This window comes from Siphateles boraxobius, unplaced genomic scaffold (assembly GCF_051911475.1).
Source record: "Siphateles boraxobius isolate OS27281-9 unplaced genomic scaffold, OSU_SipBor_1 33, whole genome shotgun sequence".
Lineage (NCBI taxonomy): Eukaryota > Metazoa > Chordata > Actinopteri > Cypriniformes > Leuciscidae > Siphateles > Siphateles boraxobius.
Window position 1 is genome coordinate 213,289 of NW_027508953.1, and position 14,369 is coordinate 227,657.

A 14,369-nucleotide genomic window follows, 5' to 3' on the forward strand; every position below is an offset into this window, starting at 1 on the left:
AAGTCAGAATTGTGAGATATAAAGTCAGAATTGTGAGATATAAAGTCAGAATTGTGTTATATAAAGTCAGAATTGCGTGATATAAAGTCAGAATTGTGAGATATAAAGTCAGAATTGCGAGATATAAAGTCAGAATTGCATGATATAGTCAGAATTGCGTGATATAAAGTCAGAATTGCTAGATATAAAGTCAGAATTGCGAGATATAAAGTCAGAATTGCGTGATATAAAGTCAGAATTACGTAATATAAAGTCAGAATTGTGAGATATAAAGTCAGAATTGCGAGATATAAAGTCAGAATTGTGAGATATAAAGTCAGAATTGTGAGATATAAAGTCAGAATTGTGAGATATAAAGTCAGAATTACGTAATATAAAGTCAGAATTGTGAGATATAAAGTCAGAATTGCGAGATATAAAGTCAGAATTGTGAGATATACAGTCAGAATTGTGAGATATAAAGTCAGAATTGTGAGATATAAAGTCAGAATTGCGTGATATAAAGTCAGAATTGCGTGATATAAGGTCCCAATTGCGAGTTAAAAAAAATACAATAATGAGAATCACCATTTACCACCAAATTCTCATTACTGTAATGGGGAAAATTACAATATTAATTAAATATTTTATGGAATATTTAAATGGTAAAGTATTTACACACATTATTTGCTGCCCAATTTATGGTGTTTTAATTTAAAACACAATACTTTTAGTAAAACAAAGTGCTGTTATAGAATAAAGAAAATTATAAAAATAAAAGTTAAGGTAAAACATCTTGTCGGTCCTAAAACAGACATGCAAAATATAATGTCTTCATGCTTTCTTTGGATTTTGATGTAAAATATATATTTAACGAGATTCAGCCGCTTGCCTCCAGAAACCCTGGATAAGTGAGTAAAGCGCAGGTCGACATGTTCATCTGACCATCTCTTCTCTTCAAACGGCATCAGCCAATCAAAACAGAGCATTTGATCTTCCGCTCGGATCGGCTCTGGGACTCGGATCTCACCTCGCGCTCCCGGACTCCTGAGCCGTGACTTCTCTTTAACATTTCTGTTTTAATCTGACGCCAATCTCCCGCAGAGATCAGGAATACGGATGAGAAAAACTCTTGTTGTCCGAGATCTTTAAAGTTCTCCACATCACATGACCTTAATAAAACATGTTTGCTCACAAGGCTGAAGTTCACAAACTACAGTATGTACTCCGTAGGTGATGGGAAATACATACTTTAGCCTTCTGTATGTATTTATGCATGTGTGTTTTGTATTTTAGGCTTATTAGAGCACCACCTCTATTAGAGGTCATGATCTGATTGACCTGCTAACATGACCGGACTCAGTATCATTTTGATCAGTCCTTTGTGAATAGTGTTGTTATTGTAAATTACAACTATAATAATCATTCAAAGGGGGCCTATTATGGAAAATCCACTTTTACATGGTGATTGGAAACTAATCTAATGAACAACCACTCTATATTGGTAAAAATCCACCACCTCCTTTTTTATGTTCCTCATAAATAATAAACATGAGCCGTTCCTGTTTTTAATACATAGTGATGTCTCAATGTAACAGTATATCTGTTTCTGAGTATCTGAAGCATGAGCTGTAAAGGCTCCGCCCTCTTCTAGGAATGTGGGCGGGGAGAAGCAGCTCATTTGCATTTAAAGATACAAACATGAAAAGGGCATTTTGCGCTTGATATAATAAATGATTTGAGCTGAACATTCATACACACATCCTGTGGACAACTAAGACTTATATTACATATTGGAAAAAGATGCTTATCAGTGATCAGTGAGGGTGTGTGTGTGTGTGATGTGGATTATCAGTGAGGGTGTGTGTGTCTGTGATGTGGATTATCAGTGAGGGTGTGTGTGTGTGTGATGTGGATTATCAGTGAGGGTGTGTGTGTCTGTGATGTGGATTATCAGTGAGGGTGTGTGTGTCTGTGATGTGGATTATCAGTGAGGGTGTGTGTGTCTGTGATGTGGATTATCAGTGAGGGTGTGTGTGTCTGTGATGTGGATTATCAGTGAGGGTGTGTGTGTGTCTGTGATGTGGATTATCAGTGAGGGTGTGTGTGTCTGTGATGTGGATTATCAGCGAGGGTGTGTGTGTGTGATGTGGATTATCAGTGAGGGTGTGTGTGTCTGTGATGTGGATTATCAGTGAGGGTGTGTGTGTCTGTGATGTGGATTATCAGTGAGGGTGTGTGTGTCTTTGATGTGGATTATCAGTGAGGGTGTGTGTGTCTGTGATGTGGATTATCAGTGAGGGTGTGTGTGTGTGTGTGATGTGGATTATCAGCGAGGTTTGTGTGTCTGTGATGTGGATTATCAGCGAGGTGTGTGTGTCTGTGATGTGGATTATCAGTGAGGGTGTGTGTGTCTGTGATGTGGATTATCAGTGAGGGTGTGTGTGTCTGTGATGTGGATTATCAGCGAGGTGTGTGTGTCTGTGATGTGGATTATCAGTGAGGGTGTGTGTGTGTGTGTTTGTGATGTGGATTATCAGCGAGGTGTGTGTGTATACCTGTGATGTCGGGCTTCTGTGGCATGAGGAACTGGAAGAAGGTTGGCTCCGAGAGGCCCTTGACGTTGCGCGCCGTGATCTCCACGTTGTAGCGCGTGTTCCACTGAAGCGGCTGAAGAAGAGCGAAATCATTCATACCGGGAACCAGCTTCGTCATCCACTGCTCCTCTTTATCCTGCACACACACCACACACACATACACCAACGCTCTTTACTCATACATATTACCCGTCATCAATATTATTATTATCATATACAGTGGATAGTGTAAGTGAACACACCCATGCTAAAGTTGACTAAAAGGAGGAATAAAAAATCCTGTATTTTAAGGAAGAACATTTATTTATTTACGATACATTATTCATTCACTAAGAAAACTAGTGTCCTTAAAGATTGGATTTTACCTCATTTTTTTAAATTAAGGCATTAAGATCAATTTCCAAAAGATGATTTTTTATTCCTCTTTTTAGTCAACTTTAGCATGGGTGCGTTCATTTACGCTAGGCACTGTAGTTATCCACTGCTCCTCTTTATCCTGCACACACAACACACACACATCTACATTTAACAACATTCCCTAATGACTTCAGTTCGGGTCTGTTACTCAAACATATTACTCGTCATCAATATTATTATTATCATACTGTTACTCATCAGATGTAATGTTTCATGTATCTGAATACATGTATTGTATCATACTGTTACTCATCAATATTATTATTATCATAGTTTTAATTGTCAATATTATATTATCATCACACTGTTACTCATCAATATTATTATCATAGTGTTACTCATCAATATTATTATTATAGTGTTACTCATCAATATTATTATTATTATCATAGTTTTACTCATCAATATTATTATTATTATCATAGTGTTACTCATCAATATTATCATCATACTGTTACTCATCAATATTATCATCATAGTGTTACTCATCAATATTATCATCATACTGTTACTCATCAATATTATTATCATAGTGTTACTCATCAATATTATTATCATAGTGTTACTCATCAATATTATTATTATTATCATAGTTTTACTCATCAATATTATTATTATTATCATAGTGTTACTCATCAATATTATTATTATTATCATAGTTTTACTCATCAATATTATTATTATTATCATAGTTTTACTCATCAATATTATTATCATAGTGTTACTCATCAATATTATTATTATTATCATAGTGTTACTCATCAATATTATTATTATTATCATAGTGTTACTCATCAATATTATTATCATAGTGTTACTCATCAATATTATTATCATAGTGTTACTCATCAATATTATTATCATAGTGTTACTCATCAATATTATTATCATAGTGTTACTCATCAATATTATTATTATTATCATAGTGTTACTCATCAATATTATTATCATAGTTTTACTCATCAATATTATTATTATTATCATAGTTTTACTCATCAATATTATTATTATTATCATAGTTTTACTCATCAATATTATTATCATAGTTTTACTCATCAATATTATTATTATTATCATAGTGTTACTCATCAATATTATTATCATAGTGTTACTCATCAATATTATTATCATAGTGTTACTCATCAATATTATTATTATTATCATAGTGTTACTCATCAATATTATTATCATAGTGTTACTCATCAATATTATTATTATTATCATAGTGTTACTCATCAATATTATTATCATAGTTTTACTCATCAATATTATTATTATTATCATAGTGTTACTCATCAATATTATTATCATAGTGTTACTCATCAATATTATTATTATTATCATAGTGTTACTCATCAATATTATTATCATAGTTTTACTCATCAATATTATTATTATTATCATAGTGTTACTCATCAATATTATTATCATAGTGTTACTCATCAATATTATTATTATTATCATAGTGTTACTCATCAATATTATTATCATAGTGTTACTTATCAATATTATTATCATAGTGTTACTCATCAATATTATTATCATAGTTTTACTCATCAATATTATCATAGTGTTACTCATCAATATTATTATTATTATCATAGTGTTACTCATCAATATTATTATCATAGTTTTACTCATCAATATTATTATCATACTGTTACTCATCAATATTATTATTATTATCATAGTGTTACTCATCAATATTATTATCATAGTGTTACTCATCAATATTATTATCATAGTTTTACTCATCAATATTATCATAGTGTTACTCATCAATATTATTATTATTATCATAGTGTTACTCATCAATATTATTATCATAGTTTTACTCATCAATATTATTATCATACTGTTACTCATCAATATTATTATTATTATCATAGTGTTACTCATCAATATTATTATCATAGTGTTACTCATCAATATTATTATTATTATCATAGTTTTACTCATCAATATTATTATTATTATCATAGTGTTACTCATCAATATTATTATTATTATCATAGTTTTACTCATCAATATTATTATTATTATCATAGTGTTACTCATCAATATTATTATCATAGTTTTACTCATCAATATTATTATCATAGTGTTACTCATCAATATTATTATTATTATCATAGTTTTACTCATCAATATTATTATTATTATCATAGTGTTACTCATCAATATTATTATTATTATCATAGTTTTACTCATCAATATTATTATTATTATCATAGTTTTACTCCTCAATATTATTATCATACTGTTACTCATCAATATTATTATTATTATCATAGTTTTACTCATCAATATTATCATCATACTGTTACTCATCAATATTATTATCATACTGTTACTCATCAATATTATTATTATTATCATAGTTTTACTCATCAATATTATCATCATACTGTCACTCATCAATATTATTATCACACTTTTGTTCATCAATAATATTATCATACTGTCACTCATGAATATTATTATAATTATTATAATAGTGTTACTCATCAATATTATCATCTGTTGTAATGTCTGTCTGTGTTCCCCCGGTCTTTGTGCTTTTGGTTCAGTCCTGTTCAGTTTTCCCGCTCCTCGTTTGTGTTCATGTATACCACGCCCCCTTGTTATCTTGTTTAGCTTGTTTGGCCTTGTATTTAAGCCCTGTGTTTCAGTCCAGTCTTTGTGAGTTCTTGTTGTTGTACCTTGATGTTGGTGGTTCTGTTCCTGAGTCTTGTGCCCTAGCCAGAGTCTTTATGTAGTTTGAGTTTATTAAATAAAGTGTGCTGCAATTGGATCCTGCTTCCTCCTTGCTTCCACCTCATCGTGACAGAAGAACTCACCGCCAATGGATCCAGCAGTTGTTAGCAACCAGGCCTTAAGGAAATTCCTATCATCTCTGTCTCAAGATGGCCAGCCCTTGGAGAGGTATGTGAGGGACTTTTTGGCGTGTTGTCATCTGGGAGCGCTAAATGACGCCCAGCTCGTGGACCTGTTTTGTAGCGGGCTGGATTGGCACATCGCTCAAGTGATGCCGGAGGATCATACTGGCTGGACCCTGAAAGGGTTTGTTGATCTGGCCCTTTCCTTGGGCGGTTCGGCACTTGCAGAGCCTGAGTTTCTGACACCGGATCGGTCTATGGGCGTTCAGGGCTGATGTCCAGCTTGGCAGATTCCCCGCTAAGGTCCGTACGGTCTGCAAGGATCACCGTCCTGCCTGAATCTCGTCCTGTCAAACCAGTTCCAGAGCCCGTCCAGCCAGAGCCCGTCCAGCCAAAGCCCGTCCAGCCAGAGCCCGTCCAGCCAGAGCCCGTCCAGCCAGAGCCCGTCCAGCCAGAGCCCGTCCAGCCAGAGCCCGTCCAGCCAGAGACCGTCCAGCCAGAGACCGTCCAGCCAGAGACCGTCCAGAGAGAGACCGTCCAGAGAGAGACCGTCCAGAGAGAGACCGTCCAGAGAGAGACCGTCCAGCCAGAGACCGTCCAGCCAGAGACCGTCCAGCCAGAGACCGTCCAGCCAGGGACCGTCCAGCCAGGGACCGTCCAGCCAGGGACCGTCCAGCCAGAGACCGTCCAGCCAGAGACTGTTCTCGTCACGTCTTCCCAGTCAGAGACTGATCACGCCACGCATGCGCCGCCTGAGCCCTCAGTGACCGCAACACTAGCCATTATGGCCACAGCCATGTGGTGTGTGTGGGCTACGCACACACTTGAGCCGGTGTCCGCTGATCCTGCGCCAGAGCCCGCTGATCCTGCGCCAGAGCCCGCTGATCCTGCGCCAGAGCCCGCTGATCCTGCGCCAGAGCCCGCTGATCCTGCGCCAGAGCCCGCTGATCCTGCGCCAGAGCCCGCTGATCCTGCACCAGAGCCCGCTGATCCTGCGCCAGTCCTGTTCAGCCCAGAGTTTCCTTCACCGCTGGTCCTGCCCAGCCTAAAGCCCTCTTCACCGCTGGTTCTGCCTCTTTCTCCTGAGCCGGTGCCTTCTCCAGGCTACGACCCCGTAGCTACCCCCAAGAATTTTTTGGGGGGGGGGCAGTAGGCCACCACCATGGCCACCCGAAGGGTCCTCTCCAGCATGGCCGCCCGAAGGGTCTTCACCGCCGTGGCCGCCCGAAGGGTCTTCACCGCCGTGGCCGCCCGAAGGGTCTTCACCGCCGTGGCCGCCCGAGGGGTCTTCACCGCCGTGGCCGCCCGAAGGGTCTTCACCGCCGTGGCCGCCCGAAGGGTCTTCACCGCCGTGGCCGCCCGAGGGGTCTTCACCGCCGTGGCCGCCCGAAGGGTCTTCACCGCCGTGGCCGCCCGAGGGGTCTTCACCGCCGTGGCCGCCCGAGGGGTCTTCACCGCCCGAGGGTCCGACAGCTCCGCCCTGGACGCCCGAAGGGTCTGCTCCGCCCAGGACGCCCGAGGGTCCGACAGCTCCGCCCTGGACGCCCGAGGGTCCGACAGCTCCGCCCTGGACGCCCGAGGGTCCGACAGCTCCGCCCTGGACGCCCGAGGGTCCGACAGCTCCGCCCTGGACGCCCGAGGGTCCGACAGCTCCGCCCTGGACGCCCGAGGGTCCGACAGCTCCGCCCTGGACGCCCGAGGGTCCGACAGCTTCGCCCTGGATGCCCGAGGGTCCACAGCCTGCTCCGCCCTGGTCACGCCCTCAGCCTGCTCCGCCGTGGCCTCGCCCTCAGCCTGCTCCGTCGTGGACACGCCCACAGCCTGCTCCGCCCTGGCAGTCTGTTCGTACAGCTCCGCCCATGTTCCATGGCCCAGGTCCGCCATCGCAAGACCCCGGTCCCGTTCCCTGCACGGACCTGGCCCGCCATCCCTCCCCCGGGACCGCCTCCGCTCCACCACCCTCCCGAACTATGTCTCTAGTTTTGATGGGCGTCGGGAGCCGCCCATAGAGGGGGGGCTATGTTGTAATGTCTGTCTGTGTTCCCCCGGTCTTTGTGCTTTTGGTTCAGTCCTGTTCAGTTTTCCCGCTCCTCGTTTGTGTTCATGTATACCACGCCCCCTTGTTATCTTGTTTAGCTTGTTTGGCCTTGTATTTAAGCCCTGTGTTTCAGTCCAGTCTTTGTGAGTTCTTGTTGTTGTACCTTGATGTTGGTGGTTCTGTTCCTGAGTCTTGTGCCCTAGCCAGAGTCTTTATGTAGTTTGAGTTTATTAAATAAAGTGTGCTGCAATTGGATCCTGCTTCCACCTTGCTTCCACCTCATCGTGACATCATCATACTGTTACTCATCAATATTAAAGAAACAGTCTTCAAGATTCTTACTACTAAAATGACTTTGAATTCATTCACAAATTTGGGTGTTCCAAAGCGTGATATGACTTATTTTAGTATCATTGATTTACTATTTTAGTTTGTGTTAATATTTTGAATTAGAATTAATTTTAAAATATAAAAATTATTTATACATAGGATTATTTATAATAATTTAATATAATACTATTATATATTTAATATCTGTTCACACTTTAATTTTAAAGTTTTTAGTGATTTTGTTGTGTTTTTGTAAATTTTTGAAGTTCATCTATATAGTATTTATTAATTGTACTTTTTGTTTAATTAGTTTGAGTTATTTCAGTATTTTATTAAAACTAAACAAAGGAGAAATGTTGAAATGCTGAAATAAAATAAGTTTACTTTTTTTATACTTTAATTTATTTCAAGTAAGGTTTATTATATTTCAAGTAACACATTTTATTTTATTTTTATGATTTATGATAATAACCCTGCTTCAGAAGACTTGTAGATGTGGAACTTTATTATGGTGCTTTAATAGTGTTGTAGGGCATTTTTCAGTCTTCAAATGTTTCCCGCAGAACAAAGAAATATAAAATGACAGGCTGAACCTTTTTCACGCTAGTCTGATGGGCTGCACCAAAAACACAATATGAAATAGGGCAAATGACTAAGAATAAGATTCATAATGACTAAGAATAAGAACAAAGATTTAAAGAAGCAATAAAGGCAGAAAGTTTGGATGACGTTTGCAATCATCTCCATCCCGTTTCATCCTGACACTTCCCGAAAGCGCTTCCATCTAATATGTTTATTGTCTGGAAATATTTGATCTTCTTCAGTTCATCTGTTTTGTTTTTTTGTCGCCGTGTGTCTGCGGGATCCACAATCAGACGCTGCAATCTGCTTTTATAGTACTTTAGTAAAGCACTTTTAAGAGATTCCACTTCCTTTGTAGATCTTCAATCTCAAACAAACACCGGCAGTTTCTCCAGTTATTGATGGACACACGTTTTCATTGGCTGAGGGAGATAATAGCGTCCTTTAGTTTCTCTTTTGAGTGTTTTAGTCAGCCTGAAATGAAACTCCCAGAATGTGGCACATATGAAGGGCGAGACGTGATATTATTAATCGGGAATTGACTGGATCACGAAAAGAGGACTTTCCAGATGAAAAAAAGAAAGTTAAGAGGTTAAGGAAGTTTAAACAAAACAGCAGTATTTTTTAGTTTAGAATAATGTGCACTGATGAGTCTTTCACAATAAGAACATGAAAAGGACCTATTCTGCCCTTTTTCAAAGTCTTGATGTTGTTTTCAGGCTCTACTAGATCAGGTTTTCCTGCTTGAATGTTGATTATTTTCCTCATATTCTCCATTGTTGCGGCTCCTCTCTTCCCAGTCTGTCAGTAACGCTCTGTTTACTTCCTGTCTCTATGAAGCCCCTCCTTCTGAAAAGCACACTGTGCTCTGATTGGCTGCCTGGATCAGTGTGTTGTGATTGGTCGAGCGCTTCGAGTGTGTTTGGGAAATGTCCCGTCCCTTACCATAACCGCCAGTTTAACACACTACTAACTAACTCAACCAGGCCCCGCCCCTTTATTCTGCGTATTAATTATTATAATGAGGAATATTGTGACGTGTTCATTCCCGGAAGAAACTCAAGATACAATGGAGGCGTTTCAGGAGTTCAGAAACACTGACACTGATATAGAGAAGAACTCAGAGCTTTTTCATGCTCAAACTGCAACATTACTCACTAAACACAGATGATAAAAGCAGAATTTCAGGTTGACTTTAAGGTCAAACGTATATTGTTCACGTTCTGACACCAGTAGATGCAACATACGTCAGATATGTTTCTGACACTTTCATCTGTAATTAGAGATGATGGAAAACATGAAAACACACACTGACCCTGATGAGTATTTACTGAAAGGGTGAATCCCACAAATACAAGTCAGGGTTATGTGGATAAATGAGCTTCGTTGTAAAATAGCGTCTCACTCTTAATGCTCTTAAAACAGGCGTCACTATCTTTGTTCTTTGAGAGTCACTCAAAACCAGGAGAAAACTGCAGGTTTGTGGAGGTGTAACTGTGAGCATGTGTGTATTGAGCTCAGTTTGGCTCTTTTTGTTCGTTATATCCGTGAAGGAGAGGAAAACTCATGGCAAATCCCCCCCCGCAGTTTCTTTATGGGAAAGAGAAGGACTTCAAAGCGTCTCTCACGCATCCGTATTCTTTAAGCAAATGAGGCCACAGCGTGAGCGCGTTCAGTCTCACTGTACGCCGGACGGAGGAAAAGCAGGATTTTTTCCCTGCGAACATTACAGATTCAGCCACCCACACGACTCCAGGCGACGGGATTCCTCTGAAATCAGCTCGGATTAACGCACAGTGAATTAGGACAGTGTGCAAATGCAGACTATTCTGTTTCCCATCGTACAGTACAAACTCAACATGTATTTTTGCAGAAGTAATGAACCTCTTACGCAACGGTTTCCTTCAAAAATCACTGGCATTAAATCAGAAGTGTTATTATACAGGGTGTAAGCATGGCTTATGGTTACATAAACTTTAACTAATTAATCGTTGCATGACATCATTTTACCTGAAAAGAAGCGTGATAGTAGAAAAAGACAGAGAACAAAACATGTAGGTTACTTGCATATACAATGATTCTATGCATGCATAAAATGCCTAAAGCGTGAGCCACTATCTTTACATTAGTTGACTATAACCAGGGGTTAAAGTGGGCCGGAACGGTCCGGAACTGCGTTCCGGCACCTCAGATATATTATTAAATAAATAGATTCATTAATCTCAACGAATCCCGCTGGTCCCGAGATGGACCGACTGGCCGACCAACCTCCCTTCCTCCCCGCTGAACGCGGGTGATTATAAATGCGTTAAATGCACTCACGGTGGTTGAGCGCGGTAAAGTTCGTTTAATGTTCGATCTTTCGCCAGACATTGTTTTCCCTTGCCACTGTTCTATAGGGTCGGCAGTCTTACAAATATATCAATAGCAGGATTAGTTTTAATATTATGTAACCATTATCGACATTAAATATTCGTTCAACATAACCGTGCATTAATGGTGCATATTTATACCTGAGAATGCTTTGACGCGTTTCCACAACGCATGCCTGAGGGAACGTCTGCCAATTCCACTAACTGCGTTAAACGTAGCCTATAATTTGTATTATTTAAAATTACTTTTCAAATTCCAAAGCTTGTAGAAGGTTCCTAATGGCAATACTGATCTGGAAGCCTTGAGTAAATTAACTTATCTAAGAAAATGATTCATAAAACTCATCAGTTGAGCCTATGTTTACTTTCGTCACTGACACAGACGAAAATGAAAAGACTATCAGTCAAAGTTCAGCTTTAGGAGGGGAAGAAATACGGCAGGATAAGGAGACTGAGAGAAGAAAGATTAAGATGAGAGCAAATAATTTGCTCTGTAATGAATTGACAAATAATCTAATGCACACTGACATGGTTTTGAAGCTATTTATTATCCATTTTTTTTGGCCTTCAAAAGTCTTAAATTGCACATATGTAGGTCAGAGAAATCCAAAATTTCTCGGGGGAGCATGGCCCTGAACCCCCCTAACTACCTCACATTTGAATGCATGTGTCTGTGGGGGGTAATGTGGGCTGATGTGGCTACTGTTATGTACTGGCAGGAATGAAGCAGAGAGTGAATCCAATCGCAAGCACTTTATTTAACAAACTAGTAATCTCGAGGGAACTCAGAACAGGAACACGAAGACGAAGACAGGAATAGCAAACATAACAACATCAAGAACTCACAAGGACTGAACTAAAACACAGGGTTTAAATACAAGGGAACACAAGCTAAACAAGATAACGAGGGGGCGTGGTTAAACTGAAACACCTGGGAAGACTAATCAACATAACGGGGAACAGCTGAACATGGGACAAGACACATGGCAGGATCACATGACAAACAGGGAATCACATGACAGACAAGAACAAGGAACAAGACACAAAACCCACACCGTGACAGCTACAATGCCAGGGCTCAATTTTTGGCCCAGTGTTCAGCAATTTTAACATAATATCATCATCATATCAGTGTTGATGGACCAAAATAAAACCATTATAATATCAAGTAAATATGTATTGTGATATGTGGTGCCACAGTGACACTATTATCCCAAAAAGTATTGCTATACCACAATGCTCAATATGTTGTCCCACGGTGAGTCATTTTTCCCTGTTGCACCTACACAAAATTTGAGGGTTCCCCCACCTGCCAAATCCCACTTTAACCACTGACTATAACCATATAATATAGTTAAGATTAATATAACTTCACAGAATCATTCACAAGCATCTATTGTGTTGTGCATTTTAAGAGTTTTTTTACAGTTTTTGCATTGTGACATTAAGCACATCCACCCCACCCACAATTTAATTACTGCCGATTTTATTACAATTTTCAGTACAATAAATATTTTCATGTAATATAAATAAGTTTATATGTAAATTGATATTGAAATTGATTCCACGTCATAATCGTCATGGACCAATGGAAGTTTGAAGGTTTTTACCAGCCAGAGCGAACGTTTACAGAAAGCTAATCCGAACTCCTGAAACTAACTTCAATTTGGGCAGATTTTGTTTGAAATGAGGTCACACCAGTTCATTCTTTGATTTTGCTTTAAAGTCCCCCTTTTGTCAATACTTGTATCCCTTAAAACTAATCTTTGATCACCAAAATTACATATTTAAATGTTTATCGTGTTAAAAAAAAAATTCTTCATGTCTTAAAATAACTTGTAACTCGACACCCTTGCCTCATTTAGTATTCGCGGCTCTATGAATATGCAAATGAGCCCCGTGTCCACTCACTCACTCCCTCACTCAGAGATCCACTCGTTGACGATCACACGTTGATCTGATTGGTTACAAGGTAGTTTGTGACGTCAGAAACACCAGCGATTTCAAACCTTGTTTTTGAGACTGTCTTTGATTCACTGCAGTTTTAAGTAGAAAATACTCAGCAATGCTGTCGACTTATGAATTTACACAAGGTTTGTCTTAAAGCATATTAAAAACACCACATAGACATATTAAAAGCTGGATTTTCACCACAGATTTTCACCTAAGTATATTGCGACATTTAACGTTCGGATAGCCAAGAAAAAAAAACATTCAAAAAACTGAAATTATGAGGGTTCATGTTGTTGAGCGCACCCACCGTTTTATACTTCACGATGTACTCGACTATAGGCATCCCACCGTCGTCCTGTTTGATCAGTCCAAGTCTGTAGGCTTTCCCGACTCCTCTCTGTCCGTGAACCGTCGGAGGACTCGGCTCGCCTGCAGGAAAACACACACAAGCAGACCCAAGTGAAGTGTGACAGCTACTTTAAACTATAAAGATCCATGCAAACTAGAAGAAACAGCATTATAATGATGAAGGAGCTTAAAAACTTTGAAATCTACTGTGCAAGGTCTTATTGTCCTTGTTCTTAAACGCATAGTGACGGAGCGACAGCAACTGAACCAAAGCAGCATGGGAGTTTAAATACGTCCATCTGAGTGAGGAGGGATGAACAGAAGAGACACTGATGATGAAGTACTCACGGATGGCTAACGTCTGGAAGGATTCTGTGTGGCTGAAATCACCCTGACCCTTTCCGTTGACCGCCGCCACTCGCACCTCATACGTGGTGTTGGGCTCCAGACTGGCCAGGACTACTGTCGCTGAGAGACGGAGGAAAGGAGGAGAGAAGGAAGGAGGAAGGAAGGAAGGAAGGAAGGAGGGAGGAAGGAAAGATGAAGGAAGGAAGGAAGGAGGAGAGAAAGAAGGAAGGAAGGAAAGAAGGAAGGAAAGAAGAAAGGACAGAAGGAAGGAATGAGGAAGGAAGGAAGGAAGGAAGGAAGGAGGGAGGAAGGAAAGATGAAGGAAGGAGGAAGGAAGGAAGGAAGGAGGAAGGAAGGAAGGAAGGAGGAAGGAAGGAGGAGAGAAAGAAGGAAGGAAGGAAGGAGGAAGGAAGGAGGAGAGAAAGAAGGAAGGAAGGAAGGAAGGAAAGAAGGAAGGACAGAAGGAAGGAGGAGAGAAAGAAGGGAGGAAGGAGAGAAGGAAGGAAAGAAGGACAGAAGGAAGGAG

At 39.9% G+C, this 14,369-nt stretch overlaps 1 protein-coding gene across 2 annotated transcripts in view; it reads right to left on the reverse strand.

The window, feature by feature from the left end:
• Positions 1–14,369, reverse strand: part of ncam2a (neural cell adhesion molecule 2a) — a 324,121-nt gene that overhangs the window by 18,967 nt on the left and 290,785 nt on the right. For both annotated transcript variants that reach the window (XM_077194831.1, XM_077194830.1), the window contains exons 13-15: positions 13,844–13,963; positions 13,455–13,576; positions 2,538–2,712 (exon numbers count right to left, since the gene is read on the reverse strand). In XM_077194831.1, the coding sequence (XP_077050946.1) occupies positions 2,538–2,712; positions 13,455–13,576; positions 13,844–13,963 (417 nt within the window). The remainder of the gene's footprint in view (positions 1–2,537; positions 2,713–13,454; positions 13,577–13,843; positions 13,964–14,369) is intronic.